The 21,451-nt window shown below is 41.4% G+C and overlaps 1 protein-coding gene and 1 long non-coding RNA gene across 6 annotated transcripts in view; one reads left to right on the forward strand and one right to left on the reverse strand.

The window, feature by feature from the left end:
- Positions 1-21,451, forward strand: part of Gm33382 — a 71,729-nt gene that overhangs the window by 22,675 nt on the left and 27,603 nt on the right. For 2 of the 5 annotated variants that reach the window (XR_391377.2, XR_391380.3), the window contains exons 3-4: positions 12,585-12,731; positions 19,922-20,130. This is a non-coding gene — a long non-coding RNA (predicted gene, 33382). The other 3 variants (XR_391378.2, XR_391381.4, XR_882042.1) reach the window with 3 other exon arrangements.
- Positions 1,794-12,090, reverse strand: Gm29258 (predicted gene 29258). The gene is made up of 3 exons (XM_006541326.4): positions 11,822-12,090; positions 5,733-6,488; positions 1,794-4,531 (listed from the first exon to the last, which is right to left on the reverse strand). The coding sequence occupies exons 1-3, from the start codon at positions 11,826-11,828 to the stop codon at positions 2,727-2,729; spliced, it is 2,568 nt and encodes an 855-aa protein (XP_006541389.1). The 5' UTR covers positions 11,829-12,090; the 3' UTR covers positions 1,794-2,726.

Below are 21,451 nucleotides of genomic sequence, written 5' to 3' on the forward strand. Positions count from 1 at the left end.
CACCTTGATTATAAAGGACTGAACCTCTGAACCTGTAAGCCAGTCCCAATTAAATGTTGTTTTTATCAGACTTGCTTTGGTCATGGTGTTTGTTCACAGCAGTAAACCCCTGACTAAGAAACGGAGTAGGATGAGGGAAGGGGCGCTGGGAGGCAGAGGTGGTGGTGGTGGCTGGGGAGGGGGGGGGACAGAAGCATGAGCACAGGCAGAAATAGAGAACAGAGAAAGAAGAGCAGTGGGACAGAGGCTCAGAGGGGCAGAGAGGGAGAAAAGTAGAGATAGAGATGAAGAGAGGCACAGAAGGAGAGGCAGGGACAGATGGAGGCAGATCCCTGTGAGTTCAAGGATATCTCAGTCTATAGTGTTAGATCTACGACAACCAGGGCTATGTAGTGAGACCCTGTGTCAAGACACTAAAGGGTACACACACACACACACACAGACACACACACACACACACACACACACACACAAAATCAAGCAAACAAATCAATGCATATTTTAGTTTACCTATGCCATATGTCCACTTAGGGACCTAGGTGTGACAAACTTGAAACTCTCATAACAGATTATCACATACAGTTCAAGGTACAGGGATAGGCAAATATATAGAGCCACCCAAGGCATCCTGGCAGAAGTTGACAAATGGCTTCTCAGGTAAGCAAAGTGGTCCTTCCCAGCAAAGGAAGCAGTTACTTGAGGGTACGGCTTAATGAACAAGAGGCAGTCATTGCTGTTATTACTGCAGATGGATTAATATGTAGGTTATTTGCAATTAAACAAAATATCTAAGTCATGTGAAACAAGACAACCCAGTTTGTAATTGATAAATAAAATGGCAGTCCTCAAAGTTTTAATACAGAGCACGAATGCATTAAAAAAGCATGTGGATCTAGGAGTTGGAGCAATGCGTAGTGAAACTTCAGGAGATGCCAAAGTCAATCAGAGAAGGAATGACAAGCATCTCTGTGGGAGGTCACAAGATGGAATTCTGTGCTCTGATGGTGGGGTGTGACATGTTTCTGCCCATTTGGGTGTCCCAATAATGGGACCTCCTAAAGCCAAAACCTGGCCTACCACATGGCTCAAGCAAACCATTCCAAAACTGGACATATTAGAAAGACCCTTGCCATCAGTGTTGATTATAGCAGTGTCTCCAGTACATTAGGGAACCAAGGTGGTATCCAACATCATTGTCATGGGTGAGAAAAACGTGATGGACATAGGGAGGAAAGCATAAGTCATAAAGAAAGTGAAGCTATGCTGTTACAGGACCTGCACTCATCCTGGGCCAGGTGAGATAGCTCTATAGAGAACACTTGTTCTTCCAGAGTCCTCAGGCTGAGTTTCTAGCCGCTTGTCAATGTTCCTCAATTCCAGACCCACATGTCTGATGTCATCCTCTGTCTTGTGTGGGCACTGCACACACGTGTTGTTCCAGAATGTATACAGGGGAGACATACATGCAAAATAAATATTAAATGGATGTTTTCTGAAATGGATCCAACGTGAGATAGGCATACTAATCAAATTAAAAACATCTCAGAAAGTTAGTCATCCTGATGTGTTCTCTGTCATATCTAGGTTCTAGATCATGTATGTATACATGTGTACATGAAAGCCTGTTTTTCCTTTCATGAAACATTAGGAAGTGCTCTGTCCCATGCAAATTATAATTAAGGGCTGGGGTGAGAGGTTTGAAATGGGAAGAACCATGGTAAGAGTGCTAGTGTGTTAAGTTGACAGGAAATCCTTTAGGAAACAGCCCATAATCAATGACCAGTACAGAGAAATTAAAAGCCAAGGAGAATAATTTTATTACCACCAGAGCTATGATGAATTGCTTTAATAGTAAATATGTATTACTAGAGTTTACATAATATGATGTAGTTATGTAACATATACTATTTTGTCAATCAAAATTAGCAATATTAAAGTTTTGAGAACAATAATAAAGACTTCTCCTGTATATACTATGGATTAAAGAACTGACATAAGTAACAAAAGCCTCTGTATATGCTATGGATTAAATAACTGACTTAAATAACAAAGCCCTGTATATGCTAAGGATTAAAGAACTGACTTAAATAACAAAGGCCACTGTATATGCTATGGATTAAAGAACTGACTTAAATAACAAAGGCTTTTGTATATGCTATGGATTAAAGAACTGACTTAAATAACAAAGGCCTCTGTATATGCTAAGGATTAAAGAACTGACTTAAATAACAAAGGCCTCTGTATATGCTCTGGAGGAAAGAACTGACTTAAATAACAAAGGCCTCTGTATATGCTATGGATTAAAGAACTGACTTAAATAACAAAGGCCTCTGTATATGCTATGGATGAAAGAACTGACTTAAATAACAAAGGACTCTGTATATGCTATGGATTAAAAACTGTCTTAAATAACAAAGGCCTCCTTATGTACTATGGATTAAAGAACTGACTTAAATAACAAAGGCCTCTGTATATGCTATGGATTAAAGAACTGACTTAAATTACTCCAGTTAGTTTTACTGACTTGAAATATTTACAATTGTTATAGAAAATTTGTCTGTTCATTTATATAAGCACAAACATCTACATATTCATCTACATAGCTACATATTTACTTATGCATCTACACACTTATATGACCCTTGACGTTCTATGGATATATCTGTATCTGTGTACCTGTCATTATACACATCACAAGTACTATGTTACAAAGATCTGGCCAGCTCCTACATTGCATAGCCATAATATTGAGAAATTTCCATATCGGTTTCCCTGTGAAGGAAAATCTGTAGTTTCCCAGGAGAGCTACACTTGGCAGCATTCTCACGCTCCTGTTGAGCGCGCCTCTTCATGGCCTCCCTCTCTGGCCTCTGCTCTTTTGTGACGGGCTGTGAGATGACTGGTCCCAGAATGTCGACTTTCCTCCATGGAATTGATTGGCAGCTGAAGTCTTGCAGTCGATGTTGGGTTTGAGGTTTCAGAGGTGATGGTGCCTTGTTCCTGGCAGAAGAAATAAGCTCTCTCTGGAATGAAGTGTGAGAGGATGCTCTGTAGGGTACAAGCCTCATGTAGGACAACTGAGGCATAGCATTAGACTCACTGGTGTTGGCTACATTAGGTTGTGTAGCACTGGTGGAAATTGGAGGAGCTGAATTGGCAGAGGCCATCAGAGATGTGCTGACAGGAGCTGGTTGGGATGGATGAGCTGAGTGGGGATGAAGCCTCACAGGGTAAGCTGCAGTGGGCCTGTGTGAAGCCAGGGGGAGAGGCTTTCTAGAAGCAGGTCTGGCTTGAGGCTGGTCCAGCTTTGGGAAAGGCAAAGGTACTAACTTGACCTTCCCAGGCGGGGGCAGCTCATACGGGGGTGGAGATGTACAGTCCTTGTGAGCACTGATCTTTGCTCTCTGAGCTTTGCCTGGGATTCTGTCAGGACCCCGGCCCTCAGGTGGCATATCTAGCAGTGCTGGGGTGGCTGGGCCTGGGCCTCGATCTTTGTTGTTGTTGGAGGTTCGCAGACCCCCGAAGGAAGAGATGCCAGTTTTCTTCTCAATCTTCTTCCCGAGAGGGTGGAAGACCTGCACGGACTCCAGCATGTGCATGCCAAGGTGGGTTCGAGGCTTCTTGAAGCTGTTTTGACTGAGCTCAGGTGGGTTCATCTTCCTCTTGGTCTTGGGGATGGAGGGCTTCTCTTCTGCTTTGACTCTGTTCCTTGACTGCTTAAGCTCCTGTGTTTTCTTGGAGTTGTTCTCTGGCCCACTTGGTCTTTCTTGCCCCTGTTTTCTAGCTCTGCTGTGCCTGCTGGGTGCCTCTTTGGGATCTTTGCCCTCCAGATGCTTTGAGATGTTGTCAATAGATCTTTCCTTGTCCTTTGCACAGCCCCCACTCCTCTCTCTCCTGACCAGGTTCTGGTGCTGGATTTTAGCCTGAGGAGCTCCATCGAGCAGGTCAGAGGCTTTTAGGTCATTCTTTGTCACCTTTTCAGAGGAGCTGCTCATGACTCTCCAGCTCTGAAGGGGAGGGCCCCAGTCTAGGTCTTTGAGAGTTTTGAAGAATTGGGGTAGGTGATCACCTGCTCCCAGTGTAGTGATGTCGTCAAAGTTGTTTCTGGATCCAGTCTCATTCTCGAGCTTCTCTTGCTCTTCCAGACCTATACTGATGCCTTCCATGGTGGCATTGTCAGAAGCAGACTTTGGTCTTAGACTTCTTGTATCAGTGCAGTAAGGGTGCACTAAAGAAAGGCGTGATGGTCCTTGGTTTTCTTTAGTGCCCTCATAGGCATCCGGAGGCATTGACAGCTCAGCTTTCATCTCAAGCATGTTTTCATTCTCTCTTTCTTCCAGGCTTGGAGCTAGAGGCAAGGTCAGGAATTCCGAAGAACTGTACACGGGGGCTGTTAATAACCTGTCCCCATTGACAGGTGGTGTGCTCATCTGGAAAACCTCAGTGGAAATATTGCAGAGTTCTGGACTCTGCAACAGACTGACTGTCTGGCCCGAGGGTAGCAATCCTTGGGTCGTCTCCATGTGCACCACTGGAAAAGAGTCAAGGAAGGAGTCAGTGCTGATGAGTGAGATGCTCCCTACCCTACCCACATTTCATAGCACTACAGCACTCAGCCTCTGCAGGAGGGGAGGCTATTCCTATGATCTGTGCTTGAGCATCCCAGATAGCAGCTCTTTTGACAGACAGATGGTGACTGCTCTGTTTTTGCTGACCATGCCATGTCATGTTTTCTCAGATACTTTTGTGTTTCTTCAGATTTGTGTGGTTCTTGAGGCTTAGAGTCTATGGTTAGGCTACAAAATTTTCTTGATATATGCTCCTCACTTGTCTTCCCTTTTCCAATGATACAGTAATTCCCATTTTTAGGGCTTTGTTATTAGGTAGGTTGTCTGGGCCATAATTTTAAAGAAACTACCTGACTCTGACAACTTCTTTCAGTTTAAGGCATTACTCAAAACCCCAGAAGCCTGGCTTTTTATGTGGGTTTAGGCATCCAAAACTAGCTGGGCCCTCCTTTGAGACAAGCATTTAAACAAAAGAGCTTTCTTCCAGCCCTGTATCTTACAGACCTCCTGTAAGCAACATGCAAATTGATGTAAGAAAATGAAATATTTTGGCTTGGTTATGATTCTCCATTAGAGAAAACATCTACATGATCTTATATTGTTCTCAATGGGTCACCTCTGAAGTACTGCATCAGAAGGAAAAATAAGGAAATTAGCCTTGGCTGCCTTAGCAATGGTACATGTTCTGCACCCTACTCTCTCTATAATTTTAAGTGTAAGAAAATGCCAGGAGAGGTGCTGGGATATAAGAGGAATTCTTCCTCCAGGACAGCTTTTGAGTTGCATTGCTCTGGAGAGAGTTTTCAACTGACAGAAAAATCCCAAGTTTCCAAAACAAAAAGTCCTCATTGTCATCTATACCCCAGAGCAGTAGTTGAAGGTGTCAGTAACAGTGTGCAGGGATGTGATAGTGACTAACTTGTGCTGTCACATGTGTGAGTGTGGTGTGCTCCTGACATCACTGAATGCAGGATGGACACCACTCACTGTGCCCTTGCATTCTCTATCATTATTCAGTCTGAAGATGGGGATGAAAAGCAGAGCTCTATTTAACCAGTAAAGACTCATAATCTCTGGCTGTGTGGAATATCCACTACCGAAAAGTAGACTTGAGCATTTTTGGACTCTTGATCACGTGCCTTTCCCTCCTGAGTTTGTACTTACCCGGAAGACTGATGTCTGGCATATTTTGACCAGATGTGGAATAGGAGAAGCCAGAGGGGGAGATTGGTATTAGGGCATTCCTTGGCTGAATCTCCTTTCCAACCATCAGCATCTCTGGTTGAGGGGCAGACTCCTCCCTCACAGGGTAGGACATTGAGCTGTAGGACTGCAGACACTGTCCTAGTTCTCCAGGTATCAGACGGTCCAGGCTGTTGTGGTTGTAGTAGTACACCTGGCTGCCATCCTGGTAGGAAGGTGCCAGGCTGTATCCTTGATCTGTTACCTGTGGTGGTGTAACTTGGACAAAACTGGTTAAAAGTGATGGATGGAAAGGGGCTATGGTAATGGGATCTAAAATTTTATCACACTGGGATGTCACAGACAGGGAAGAGAGTGCAGTGTCCTGGTCAGTGATGGTCATATTGAATTCCTGGATTGCATCTCCCCTATCTTTGCTTTCTGTGAGATCCCACTTGAGAACACCTGGATAGAAGAGTGCAGAGGTTGAGTTCTGGCTCTGGTCAGTCAGCTCCACCAGCACGGTCATGCCAGCATGTGGGTTAAGGTAGGCTCTGCCTGTGATCAGCTGTACAGAAGTGTTGGTGCTTGGTGGCAGGATCCATGCTAAACTCACAGCTGGGGTGGAGACACTCGAGGTGTTGCACAACCTTCCTGAGTGTGTAGAGTTGCTCATCACAGGCAGAGAGGGCTGAAGAGCACTTTCTGTCCCAAAGAAAGGTGAACTTTGGAAATTTTCTGTAGGGAGGAAGAGGACAGCAGGAAAATAGTGAGGTTGATGATTTCTAGGTTCCTGTGGGGAGCAATGCTGTCTCCAGTTTGTACTGGCTGGGATTGTCTAAGACTGAAGTTCTCTCCAACATCCCAAATTGCAAATGAATCAATAGTACTTGATTCTTGGTACTCTTCAGGATGACACTCATTTGATGAGCTCTGTGTTCTTTCTCTGTAGGCAGAGAATTCCTAATTGATCTCATTCAACTTTTGCTCCAATCTAGGCACAGTCCTTCTTTTCCTGGTTTGTCTTGCTCCTATAACTATGATACTATCTCGTTACTCTGTCCCAGAGCAGAAATGTTTAGAGGGAAGAGAGCCATAGACAGCTTAGGCCTCTTGCTTTGCACTGTCCTATGCAGATCTCACTCTCTGTAGAGAGACAGGGTCTCTCTAATATATACAGATGGACCTGGGTCTGCCTATGGAGTGCTGCTCTCTTAAGTGAGTGCCAGCTCCACCAGGATTGTCTATATTCTATGATTAAAAATTAATGGCTGGGCAGTGCTGTCACATGCCTTTAAGCCCAGGGCTTGGGGGTCAAAGGCAGGAGGATTTCTGAGTTCGAGGTCAGCCTGGTCTCCAGAGTGAGTTCCAATACAGCCCAGGCTACACAGAGAAACCCTGTCTTGAAAAAACAAAAGAAGGAAGGAAGGAAGGAAGGAAGGAAGGAAGGAAGGAAGGAAGGAAAGAAAGAAAGAAAGAAAGAAAGAAAGAAAGAAAGAAAGAAAGAAAGAAAGAAAGAAAGAAAGAAAGAAAGAAAGAAAGAGAAAGGAAGGAAGGAAGGAAGGAAGGAAGGAAGGAAGGAAGGAAGGAAGAAAGAAAGAAAGAAAGAAAGAAAGAAAGAAAGAAAGAAAGAAAGAAAGAAAGAAAGAAAGAAAGAAAGAAAGAAAGGAAGAAAGGAAGAAAGAAAGAAAGAAAGAAAGAAAGTTTGCAACCCCATTGGAAGAACAATGTCAAACAACCAGAGCTTCCAGGTTCTAAACCACCAAACAAGGAGTACACATGGAGGGATCCATGGCTCCAACTGCATATTTAGCAGAGGATGGCCTTGTCAGGCATCAATGGGAGAAGAGGCCCTTGGTCTCATGAAATCTCAGTGCCCCAGTAAAGGAGAATGCAAGGGTACAGGAGTGGGTGGGTAGTTGGGGCACACCATTATAGAAACAGGAGGAGAGGGGTGGGATAGGGTGTTTCTGGGGGGGATTGGGAAAGGAGATAACATTTGAAATGTAAATAAATAAAATATCAAGTAGAAAATGATGCATACAGAATTTTGTGTATGAATACTGTTATTTAACTAATTCTTTACTCTTCTAGATCCTCCTTGGCCCTCCCATTTCTTTTATAATTGATGCCTTCTTATGATTTAAGTATAAGTCTTAAGTATTATTTTTATATCACTTTATAAATACTACCTGGTGATAAATTTTCATGTAGCTTGTACATATTTAGGCCTGACTATTAGGATTTGCAAACTTAATAGAAGGCTTTTTCATGAATAAGATTGTTTCTACCTTTGTAACCTTTGTTAATTTTAATTCTAACAGAATGGGAGCCTTGCTTTTCCATGAATAAGATTGTACTTCCCTTTGTTAATTGTAACTCTTATAGAGTGGGAGCCTTGATAATATCAAAAATAGCCAGTGTATACAAGAACCAAGGAACTCTTTCCTGTCTGGGCCAGTGCCCTGAGCAGACCTTGGGTGTGAACTCTGCAGCCAGAACCGCAACACCCAAAAGAAGCTCCACTCCCAGGTGCTGTAACACACCCTGGACTACAAGATCCCAGGGTCCCAGGATCCCAGGATCCTAGGAGCTTGGACACAACAGGATCTCAGGGTTCCAGAAGCAGCTTGACTTCCATGAGCTCTGAAACACCCAGGATCTTAGGATCACAGGATCACAGAATCACAGGATCACAGAATCACAGGATCACAGAGACAGCTGAACTGTGAGGAGTTCTGACACATCCAAGAACACAGGAAAGATAGGTTCCAGTCAGATATAGTGAGTGCAGGTAGTTCTAGAGATAACCAGATGGTGGGAGGCAATCCCAGCACTCTGGAGGCAGAGGCAGGTGGATTTCTGTGTTCGAGGCCAGCCTGGTCTACAAAGTGAGTTCCAGGAGAGCCAGGGAGTCACAGAGAAACCTTGTCTCGAAAAACAAACAAATTGTGTGTGTGTGTGTGTGTGTGTGTGTGTGTGTGTGTGTGTGTGTGTGTGTGTGTGTATGCAACAGAATCCAAGGATACATGGCATTATCAGAACCTAATTCTCAGACCATAGCATGTCCTGGGTACACCATCACACTGGAAAAAAGCAAGATTCTGATCTAAAATCACTTCTCATGATGATGATAGAGGACTTTGAGAAGGACATAAATAACTCCCTTAAAGAAATACAGGATAACACAAGTAAACAGCTAGAAGCCCTTAAAAAGAAAACACAAAAATCCCTTAAAGAATTACAGGAAACCTCAATCAAACAGGAGAAGGAAATGAGCAAAATCATCCAAGATCTAAAAATGGAAATAGAAACAATAAAGAAATCACAAAGGGAGACAGCCCTGGAGTTAGAAAACCTAGGAAAGAGATCAGGAGTCATAGATGCAAGCATCACCAACAGAATACAAGAGATAGAAGAGAGAATCTCAGGTGCAGAAGATACCATAGCAAACATTGACACAACACTCAAAGAAAAGCAAAATGCAAAAGATCCTAACTCAAAACATCCAGGAAATCTAGGACACAATGAGAAAAACAAACCTAAGGAAAATAGGTATAGATGAGAATGAAGATTTTCAACTTCAAGGGCCAGTAAATATCTTCAACAAAATTATAGAAGAAAACTCTCCTAACCTAAAGAAAGAGATGCCCATGAACATACAAGAAGTCTACGGAACTCAAAATAGGCTGGACCAGAAAAGAAATTCCTCCTGTCACCTAATAATCAAAATAACAAATGCACTAAACAAAGAAAGAATATTAAAAGCAGTAAGGGAAATTGGTCAAGTAACAAATAAAAACAGACCTATCAGAATTACACCAGACTTTTCACCAAAGACTATGAAAGTTAGAAGATTCTAGGCAGATATCATAAGGACCTTAAGAGAACACAAATGCCAGCCTAGGCTATTATACCTAGCAAAACTCTCAATTACCATAGATGGAGAAACCAAGATATTCCATGACAAAGCCAAATTTACAAAATATATTTCCATAAAATCCAGCCTTACAAAGGAAAGTAGATGGAAAAGACCAACACAAGGAGGAAAACTATACTTCAGAAATAATCAAGAAAGTAATCTGTCCGCAAACCTAAAAGAAGATAGCCACACAAACAGAATTCCACCTCTAACAAACAAAATAACAGAAAACAATCAGTTTTCCTTAATATCTCTTAACATCAATAGACTCAATTCCCAAAAGACATAGACTAGCAGGATGGACCCAGCATTTTGCTGCATACAGGAAATGTGCCTCAATGACAAAGACAAACACTACCTCAGAGTGAAAGGTTGGACAAAAATTTTCCAATCATATGGTCCCAAGAAACAAGCTGGAATAGTCATTCTAATATCGAATAAAATTGAGTTTCAACCTAAAGTTCTCAAAAAAGATAAGGACGAACACTTCATATTGGTCAAAGGAAAAATCTACTAAGATGAACTCTCAATTATCAACATCTATGCTCCAAGTGCAAGGTAAACCACATTCATAAAAGAAACTTTACTAAAGCTCAAAGCACACATTGTACCTACATAATAATAGTGGGAGATTTCAACAGCCCACTCTCATCAATGGATAGATTCTGAAAACAGAAACTAAACAGAGACACAGTGAAACTAACAGAAGTTGTGAAACATCAAATGGATTTAACAGATATCCATAGAACATTTCATCCTAAAACAAAAGGATATACCTTCTTTTCAACAAAAGGATGTTACCTTCTCCAAAATTGACCATATAATGGGTCACAAAACAGGCCTCAACAAATACAAGAAGATTGAAATAATCCCATACACCCTATAAGATCACCGTGGACTCAGGCTGGTCTTAAATACCAACAGAAACAACAAAATGATATGGAAGACATTCGAATGCTGATCAATGAATACAGTCCTTGGTTTGATCTTCTTGAGGACCTGGATGAACACTGCCCTCCGCACACCACAGGCAAGGTAGTGACATATGTGTGCCAGGTGTTCCCATGAGTGCTTTCCTGCTAGGTTTTCAAGGGGGAAATGTCTCTTGTAATCGTTTAAGTTAGTAGTGATTTTTGTTTCTGGATTATGAACTGCCGGCTACCAGTATGCATCTGTGATTTCTTTCTCATGCATTACATTGACTGTAGAAGTCCAGCAATGTCTGTACAGATGGATAACCATGTATAACTCACAGCTCTGACGTGGCAGTCTCAGCCAAGCCACTCTGAACTGAATGTAGACATTAAACTGCTACTTCAAAGACTTGGCCTCAAGACACTCTCAACATATCCAGTGAATTGGAATAAATATTAAAATGTATAAATGTAATAAAAGCTATTTTTAATACATGATTTTATAATTAGGAATAGAAATATATTTGATGTTTATTCTTTAAAAAAAAAGAATCAAGGAACTCTGCACAAGATGAATGTGACAGATTGTACGAGTCAGGGTTCAGAGTGGGGTAGTGCCCTCTGTTTATGACAGGGAACCTGTGCCCAGACAAATTTCAACAGTGTAGTTGCCAAAATAAGGCTCAGGAAAGGACAAATCCTTAGGCCCTTAGATGTGAAATCTGTGCCTCTCTGCAGCATTCGGTCCTAAACTACCTGTGTGTTCCTTTAGGATCAACTGTACACTTTTGACTTCCTTTATTTCTTTACTTTCTAGCCCCTCATCTTTATATTTTGGATTTTTTTCCTCTTCCCAGTTCCCATGGCTCTGTCCTTCATGTAACAGCCTCAAAGTTCTACAGTAACTGTTTCCTCAGAATAAAGTCCCCTCTTAGTCTCTCCCACATTTACTTGCCTCTTAAGACTCAACAGTTCAGAGCCCAGAGCATAGTGACACTCTAATCCCCCTGAGATGGATGAAGAAGCACTTGAAAGTAAACTGTTGTGTCCAGAGACACATTCTTAGTAAAAACCAAAGCTAAACATTCAATTTGAGATATTCATTCAAATTGACATTCAATTTGTATGAATATCAATACCTATGGTATCCCTCACTAGTCCTGTATGGATTTTAAACATATATTTAAAAATCACGAAAGTTGGATCAAAACCAATTTTAAAGTTTTGTTACTTACCTGACATGATGTATGATGGAGAGTAACAGTAATACACAGGTGAACCAATCAGAAAAAATGGTTGTTTTTGTCTGATCTGCTGACCAAACCAGAGAGAGTGTTCAGTATCAGACAGCTCACTGGTCACTGGTCACAGGTTACCTGTGATGATCCAAATTTGTTTACAGGCAGCTCCATGGAAACCCCAGGATTCTACTAGGTGCTGGTAGGCTGGGAGGGAGAATGATGTCATAAATCAAGCAGTAGCCAATTGGAAGGTCATATTCTGAGCTCCAAGACAGGATTGGGTGGAGAAGATGCATGCCAGAAGATCAGCTTCATCCATGAAGCCTGAGTTGTGTGCTGATCAAAGAGTTAATCTTGGCATGGCAACCCCTCTTGACATGACTTTTAGCCTCTGAGATTATGGTAGTGCTTTTGATAAGGCTCATTGATGAAGGTCTTTCTAATGTACATATGATATAAAACATTCCAAAAGATTTTATCCCTTCAGTGGCCATTGTATACTCAGACAGAACCCTTCAGCAGGAAGGAGAGGAGCATATAGGTTGGGGCAACTTAGTTGAGAAACCATTTCAGTTAATCTGAGTTGTGAGCTGTTAGCATCTCTCTGTGACCAAAGGAAGAGATCAAGAGCTCCATTTTAGCTGTGTTGAAGGGCAGGGTTGTAGAGATTATGAATGCTTCAGTTTCTTCTCCAGGAGTCCTTTCTTCAGTTGTTCTGACCCTGGTTGACCTCACATCTCTCTTCTCTCCTCTGTAGGCTTTGATCCTTGGACCAGCTTGATCCTGCATTCTTACATTAGTGGGTGATAGCACTGAACTTCCAGAAGCAGTGGTCTTCATTTCATCTGACAAATGCTTGTAAAGTGGGTTCTGCCCTTATAAGTAAAGAACAGAGGAGCCAAAGGTAAGGCTGGCTGCATGTGTTCCCTTATTCAGACTTTCGTGCTCTTCTGCCCATTTTCTGCTATTTCTGGGTATTTTTCTCTCCTCTTCTTTTGTTTTCCCAAGTTAGGATTTCCTCTCTAGCTCATGTTCTGGATCTCTCTGTACATCACTGTCTGCCCTCAGACTCAATGGACATTCTTGTTGTCTTTGTCTCCCTGTTTTTGGTATCATGGTTGTGAGCTACCCAAGCTGGCTGCCTTCTCTCTTTGTCCCCACCTGAAAGGAGTGTGACATTTCCTGTACCTTCTTCCTTCTTGTAACAGCCTGTGTAGAATTCTGGTTTCTGCCATGCTTGAGTCTGAGACCCATATAAATAGAGAGGGAGAGGAGAAAGAAAGAGGTGGAAAAAGAAAGAAGTCCTTAATTGGTACAGGATGTTGGGTTACATGAAAAAAAAATAGTGTAGGTATTTTTGTTCATTTGTGAATAAAGATCCAATCTTTTCCCTTTTTTGGTGAAAGAAAGAAAGAAAGAAAGAAAGAAAGAAAGAAAGAAAGAAAGAAAGAAAGAAAGAAAGAAAGAAAGAAAGAAAGAAAGAAAGAAAGAAAGAAAGAGAAGTAGAGAGAGAGAGAGAGAGAGAGAGAGAGAGAAAGGGAGGAGAGAGAGAGAGAAAAAATAGACTATTATTTGTATTTTCTTTTGTAATCCCATAGTTTCTGTATATTGTTTTAGTATTTTTCAATTAATTTATTTACCTTTTATTGAAACTAGATTATGTTTTCATAGAATATATCATGATGTTTGTTTCCCCTCCCTCTCGTCTGTCTTGCCCATCCCCAATCCCCCTGTCATCAGTATCCATTCCCTGTCTTTCAGTGGAAAAGAACATACTTCTAAGAGACAACAACCAAACAATTCCAAAGAAAATAAACTGAGATGAAGCAAATCTCTCATTCCCAAGTTGACGATGGTTACTGATGGGAGGAAAAGATCCAAAACTCAAAGCTTTTTTTTTTTTTTTTTTTTTAGCATCCACTGAGTTGATTGAATGTTTTGTACCAGTTTGCTTATATGGTGGATTACATTGATAGATTTTTGTATATTGAACCATCACTGCAGCCCTGAGCTGAAGTCTACTTGATCATGGTGGAATTTTGTTTTTGATATACTAGTTGATTTGGTTTGGAACAGTTTATTGATTATTTTTGCATCAATGTTTATAAGGGAAATTGGTCTGAAATTCTTTCTTTTTTGAATCCTTTCTGGCAAAGATCTTTCTAGTTTCTTTATGAATGCACTCACACTATGATCTTTCCTCTTAGCAGTACTTTCATTGTTTCCACTACATATGTTGTGCCTTCATTTTCATCCAATATTAGAAAGTCTTTATTCCTTTCTGGCCCAGTAGTCATTCATTGAGTAGCCAATTGTTTGGTTTTCAAGATTTCGTAGGCTTTCTCTTTTCTCTATTGTTGAAGTTCAGTTTTAATTAATGGTGATCATATAAGATGCAAGGAGTTGTTTCAAATATCTTGTATCTGGTGAGGCTTGCTTTGTGATATGGTCAGTTTTGGACCCCGAACCCCACACAGGTCCCATTCTCCTTACCGCTCCTACCCAGGTCTCTACATCTTTTCTAAGAAATTTTTAGCATCCTTACTTGGGCCTTCCTTCTTGTTTATCTATTTTTGAATCTGTGGAGTGTAATGCAGGTATGCAGGTATCCTGTATTTATGGGTTATATCCATTTATAAGTGAGTGGATGTCCTTTTGGATCTGGGTTACCTCATTCACAATATTTTCTAGTTCCATTTGTCAGAAAAATTCATGATGTCCTTGTTCTTATTGGTGTAGTGGTATTCCATTGTGTAAAAGAATCACGTTTTCTGTATCCATTCTTCAGTTGAGGGACATGTGGTGTAAGGTAGAATCTCAGGGTCATTTGATTAATATTTCCCTGATGACTAAGGACTTTGAACATTTCAAATATCTAGCATAGCTTTGGATATATGCCAGTGTGATTCTCAGATTACAGTAGGGTGTGGGGTTTTATTGTTTTTCTCAGATTCTGTGATTCTCAGATTACAGTAGGGTGTGGGGTTTTATTGTTTTTTGTTTTTTGTGTTTTGTTTTTTCAGAGTAACAGTGACACCACAGGTGGCATGCTTACTAATTTTTTTTCTTTTTAAGAAGGAGCGATTGTAACTTTGTCAGCCTCAGAAAACCACATGAAAAAAGATACCTACTAGAGTTTTTGTGATTGTTGTTTATGATAGTAAAGTACTGGAGGGAGTAGTTGACAGTGATCGACTGAGCAAATGAAGTGTGTACTGATTTATTTGGTCAATTAAGTTTATCACAAGAGTGCACAGTCAGCAGGCTGGGACCAGAGGATAGAGAGGTTGAGGCCCTCTTAGCATACACATGGGGACCTTGTCTGAATAAGCAGACAAGTGAAGGGTTTCAAAAATCAGAGTTACCTAGCAGAAGGGTGCCCAGAATCTCTATACTTTTAAATTTTAGTTTATGTTTATTGGTGTTTTCCCTGCAGTTATGTCAATGTGAGGTGTCAAGAAGCCCTGTAAGGGGAGTTGCAGACAGGTGTGAACTGCCATGTGGGTGGTGGGAGATAGAACACAGGTTCTCTGGAAGAGTAGCAGTAGCAGGTGCTCTTCCCCGGTGAGTCCTTCCAGCCCCAAGAATCTATCTATATATCTATCTATCTATCTATCTATCTATCTATCTATCTATCTATCTATCTATCTATTTTTTCAAAAGATTTCTTTAATGTACCTCTCCCTTTCTTCCCCTCCCCCCCACCTCTGTGTGTAATGAATTATCCATAGACATCAGAAGAGAACTCCATTGGACCTGAAGTTATTGGTAGTTAGGAGCCACCTAGTGTGGGAGCTGGAAACTTTGGAAATGCAACAAGCGCTCTTGATACCTGAACATCTTCCCAGCTCCCAGAATCTATTTTTTTAATCATATCACATTTTTCATTTATTTATTCACTTTAAATCCTGTCTGCTGCTCCCCCTCTCCTTTCCCAGTCTCACCCTCATATATCCCTCCCTTATCACCCTGTCTTCTTCTCAGCAGAGGCAAAGCCCCTCCCCACTCCCCTACCCTGCCTGCCCTGGGACATCAAGCCACAGCAGGACTAAGTGTATTCTCTCCCACTAAGGCCCAGCCAGGCAGTCCAGCTAAGGGACGGGGTGGGGGGCACTTCCAGTGGCAGTCAACAGTGTCAGAGACAGCCTCCACTCCAATTGCTAGGGGGCCCACATGAAGACCAAGCTACACAACTGCTACAAATGTGTAGAGGGCCTACGTCCATCCCCTGTGTGTTCTTTTGTTGGTTTAGTCTCTGTCAGTCCCCATGGGCCTAGGTTGTTAACTCTGTTGGTATTTTTGTGGTGTCCTTGACCCCTCCAGCTTGCTAAGCCCTTTCACAACTTTCCCACAAGACTCCCTAAGCTCTGCCTGATGTTTGGCTGTGGGTTTCTACATCTGTTTTCATCCACTGATGGATGAAGTCTCTTAGGAAGCAGTTATGCTAGGTTCCTGTCCACAAGCATAGCAGAGTATCATTAATAATGTCGGGGATTGGCTTTCTCCCATGGAATTGGCTCAGGTTGAGCCAGCCAATGGTTGGTCATTCCCTCATTCTCTGCTCCATCTTTATCCCTGAACATCTTGTAGGTAGTACAAATTTTGGGTTCAAGGTTTTGTGATTATATTGGAGTCCCACTCTCTTCACTGGAAGTCCTGCCTGTCTACAGGATGTGGCCACTTCAGTCTCCCTATACCTCACTGGTAGGAGTCTAAGCTAGAGTCAACCTCATAAACTCCCTGGTTTCTCCCTTTTCCCATGTCTCCAGATAGTCCCACAGATGTCCCCCATCAATATCTGTTCTCTCTCCTGGCCCTCTCCCTCTCCATTCCCATATCTTATCCCCATCCCTATTCCCCTGCACACTCGCCTCCTACCCAATCTCCTCCCTCCATCCACATCTGAATTCTATTTTAATTCCACTTTTGAGTGAGACTCCACATCCTCCCTTGGGTCCTTCTTATTTCCAAGTTTCTCTGGTTCTGTGGATTTCAGCATGATTATCCTGTACTTTGTGGCTAATATTTACTTAGAAGTGATACCATGTGTATCTTTCTGTCTCTGGGTTACCTCATTCAAGATGGAAGTTCCTAGTTCTATCCATTTACCTGCAACTTTCATGATGTCTTTGTTTTTAATAGCTGAGTAGAAATTCATTTTTTAAATTTACCCCATTTTCTCTATTCATTCTTCATTTGATGGACATCTAGGTCGTTCCCAGTGTCTGGATATTATGAGTAATGTTGCTACGAGCATAGGAGAGCAAGTGTCCATGTGATATGGAGCATCTGTTGGGTATATTCCCAGGAGTAGTATATTTGGGTCTTGAGGTTAGAACTCTTCCCAATTTTCTGAGAAACCACCAAATTAATTTCCCAAGTGTTTGTACTAGTATCCACTCTCACCAGCAATGAACGAGTGTTCCCCTTGTTCTACGCCCTCAACATCATGCGTTGTCACTTGAGTCAGAGTGGTTTTGATTTGCAGCTGATGACTAAGGACATTGAAAGTTTCTTTAAGTGCTTCTTGGCCATTAGGATTTCTTTGTTGAGAAGCCTATAGAATGGGAAAAGATCTTTACCAACCCAATATACTAGAGAGGAATATATCTATATATCTCTTATTATATCTAAAATATGTAAAGACCTCAAGAAATTAGACACTAACAAACCAAGGAAAACAATTATAAAATCAGGCAGATAAGGTAACAATGTTTTGAAGAATGTTCTCAGGTGAGGTGTTTTTATGTAATTTTGGGGTCCCCTTACATGTTAGGTAGTAACAATTTATAGGATGATTATAAAAATATTAGTAAAGGAACTCAAATTTGAATAGAAAAATATGCAAATACATTAAAAGCTTTTACAAATGGGTGGGGAAATAATTTTGTTTTGCTTATTTAAAAACAAAACTTTTTGATGACAATTACACCTCAATTTTTTATAGCAATCAACAGTAAACTTCACATCATGAAATGCATGTATTTTTCTATGAGTGAATCTGAAAGTTTTTTGATAATTTGAAGTAAAATGACACAGTGGTGACTCCACCTATGTCTATTAACTTATCTATGGAAAACTTGAAATAGCATTTGGTGAGATGGCTCAGCAGGTAATGGTGTTTGCCACCCAAATCTGACCACCTGAATCTCATCACCTCGTTCCACCGTGACAGAGAAGGGCTGACTTCAGAGAGTTGACCTCCGACCTCCAGACTCATGCTGTAGCATGTGTGTGCCAGCATTTACACATGCATGCCCACTCCAGTCAGTAGGAGTATGCTTCTAGATCTAACATGTTGGTATATTTGTGCAAGTTCTCTCCCTTTACAATGTGTGTCCCTGATACTGAACCCTTGTAGTCAGGCCTGGGGGCAAGCACATTTACCCACTGTTTTAGTTAAAGTTTCTGTGCTGTGATGAAACACCATGACCAAACACAACATAGGGAGAAAGGGATTTATTACTCTTAAGTATCCTGAGTCACAGTTTATGCAAGGAAGCCAATGCAGGGACTCACAATTGGGAAAAAATCTGGAGGCAAGAGCTGATGTAGAGACCACTGCTTTCCTAGCCCATTTTCTATTCTTATTAAAAGAGTTATTTATATATATTTTTTATATTTGAGTGCTTTTTAAAAAAGATTTGTTTATTTTATGTATATGAGGTACACTGTCAGTCTCTTTAGACACACCAGAGGAGGGCATCAGATCCCATTACAGAATGTTGTGAGCCACCATATGGCTGAGATCTTAGCTCAGGATCTCTGGAAGAGCAGCCAGTGCTCTTAACTGCTGAGCCATCTCTCCAGCCAAGTTCAGCCTGCTTTCTTATAGAACCTAGTTTCACCTGCCCAGGGACTGGACCATCTAAAATGGACTGGGCCCTCCCATATCAATCACTAATTAAGAAAATGCCCTGGAGGTTTTCCTTCAGGTGGATCTTCTGGAGGCATTTACTCAATTGAGACTCCCTGCTCTCAGATGACTTCAGCTTGTTTCAAGTTGATACAAAACTAGCACACATAGCCACAGAACCATTTTGCCAGCCCCTTAGTTTTTCTCTTGCTGCTGAGACACCATACCTGGAAGAGACAAGTGAGGAAAGGAATATTTTGACTGGTGTTCAGAGATCTGCAGTGTATAGCAGCAGGCAGGCACTACTGAGTTGAGTTGGTGGTAGCTTGGTGTGTGGCAGTGGGTGCTCATATCATGGCTGACCAGGAAAAACAGAATGGGGAGAACCATGTCTGCACCTTAAAGGCCACTCCTAATTATCCACTTCTGTCAGGGAGGACACTTCCTAAAGTGTCCATAGTATTCCCAAATAGCATCACCAGCTAGGGAACAGTTGTTCAAAACAGCAGCCTCTGGGAGACATTGCAGATTCAAACCATGGGCTCCATAAGTGAGTGAGGTCAATTTATCTAATGACTCCTAATGTCACTACTGACAGTGCGCGTTACTTTCAGAAGCCCACTTTTCACTTTTGGACAAGAAAAATCATTTTTTCGGGATTCCTGGTCTAGACTTTAAAAAAATTCAGTATTTAAAAGAAATTATCTCCAAGCATGCAATAATAATCAGAATGCCTTGATATCATGAGAATTGTAGTCTACTAAGTTTTACTCCTCTTTTATTTCGTTGCTTATATGAAATATGGATATACACACGTGCATACTCATGCCTCAGCCTGCCTACTAACAGGCAATAAATCATCACCACCATACCCCATTCTGTTTAATGGTTGTATGTATATGTGTGTGTGTGTGTGAGAGAGAGAGAGAGAGAGAGAGAGAGAGAGAGAGAGAGAGAGAGGAGGCCTTTTTGTGTCTTCATTCAAGAAAGCCTTGTGTGTAACAGCTTTTGAACAACAGCATATGAGTATTTCTCATTCAAAATGTATGGAACAAGAAGTGTCTCGCACTTCGGAGTCTTCTAGATGCTTTGAATATCAGCATGTATTTTTTGATTGGACAATCCTAATCTGAAAACTTAAAGGTGGAAATTGATATGAAATATAAATGTTTTTCAAGATATTTTAGACTCTGGGTTACTTTGTATGTTGGACTGGGTATTCTGTGCTTGCTCCATAGGTTGGCTTGGAGTACTCAGAGACAGCACTGCTTGACAGAAGATACCCTGCAATCCTAATGTCCTCAAAAGTACAACGCCCAAGAGTATGAACTTCCTGGAGCTGCTTTGCACTTGATGCAATCCTGGTCTAAGTAGAGAGGCCTTGCAAGTGGAGCTGGAGGTCTTGGGTAGAGGAGAACATGGACTCGGTGGTGCCAGCATTCCTCAGGTTGGTTGACTATGTGTTGTGTTTGTGTGTATGCACGTGTGTGTGTTCAACATGCCGTGTGTGTGTATGTCAGAGGACAACAGTAGCTACATCATGGAAATTATGTGAGTTTAGAATATTGAACTCAGGTTGTCAGGCTTGAGAGCCAGCTCCTTGACTCACTGATCCATTTTGCTTGCCCCATTCTTCACCTTAACAGTGTCTCCCGAAGCCACAAGAAAATCAAGAGACTATCACCAGACCTTAAATCCCTCTATTTGTGTTGTTATGTTCCACAGTGGTGGGGATAGATCCCAGGTTTCCCACTTACTATTCAACAGTTCCACTGTGGAACTTGCCCCAGCTCAACACTGGGCATTTTTCCTAGGAACCCCTTTCCCACATTGAATAAGCAGATACATTGTCAGTAGAAATTGCAGGCCTGATCACATGTGCACCCATGCTCCAGAGGTGGCACCATAGTTTAATACTTAGAATTGTCAACAGTAAAGACCTTGACACATACATGTATAGCCCAACATCAGTTTTTCAATTGTAATCCTGAACCTTTCAACCTATGAAAATTACTCTTGAAGGCTATTTTCACCCTGTGCTCTATACAGTAACACTTTAGTAAATTTTCTTTTCCAGGACAGGGGCTCTGTACCTCTGGATGTCCTGGAACTCACTACGTAGACCATGCTGGTCTTGACCTCCTAGAGTTACGTCTGCCTCTAACTTTTGAGTGCTGGGATTAAAGATGTGAACCACATTCCGGGTTTTCAGTAGGTTCTTTAGGATAACTGAATTGTCTTGCTGTGGGCTGACCTCATTGAGGAATGTTTTGTTAAAGCTTCAACCCCAATAAGCCCATGCAATAAAACACTACTCAATTAATATGAGTTCAAGCTGTACAAATAGATTGGGTAGATCTATCACTATACTACTATATTACCCAGCTATGTGTTGTACAGCACAATGCCTACATGAGAGTCACACTATTAATCCCAATTTTTATGTCAATAAATTCATACCATTGAAAACCTTACATTTGTGTCAAATAAATTGTATACCAATGGAAAGAGATTATAAACTTCAACTTTCTATCAATTATAAAGATTTCTACCAATGTAAGATATAGGTATGTAATGTTTTAAGAGTAAATTTGATAACCTATCCCTATTTGTCTATTTCTCTAACTTCGATGACATTTCTCTATTCCCCTTTTCTCTTCTATCCACTTCCCCTTTACCTGAGAAGGAAGGATAGAGAAGAGGAAAGGAAAGGTAGAAATCCCTGATTTTAAGCTCTCTAGTTCCCTCCCTGTCCAAATCTACATTTA

Source organism: Mus musculus, chromosome 7, assembly GCF_000001635.26.
Source record: "Mus musculus strain C57BL/6J chromosome 7, GRCm38.p6 C57BL/6J".
NCBI lineage: Eukaryota > Metazoa > Chordata > Mammalia > Rodentia > Muridae > Mus > Mus musculus.

What these genes read in the sequence shown, in the direction of transcription:
- Gm29258 (XM_006541326.4), bottom strand. An exon ending in GCCAGACATCAGTCTTCCGG is followed by an intron (nt 4,532 to 5,732) that starts GTAAGTACAAAC and finishes ACTCTTTTCCAG; the next exon opens with TGGTGCACATGGAGACGACC.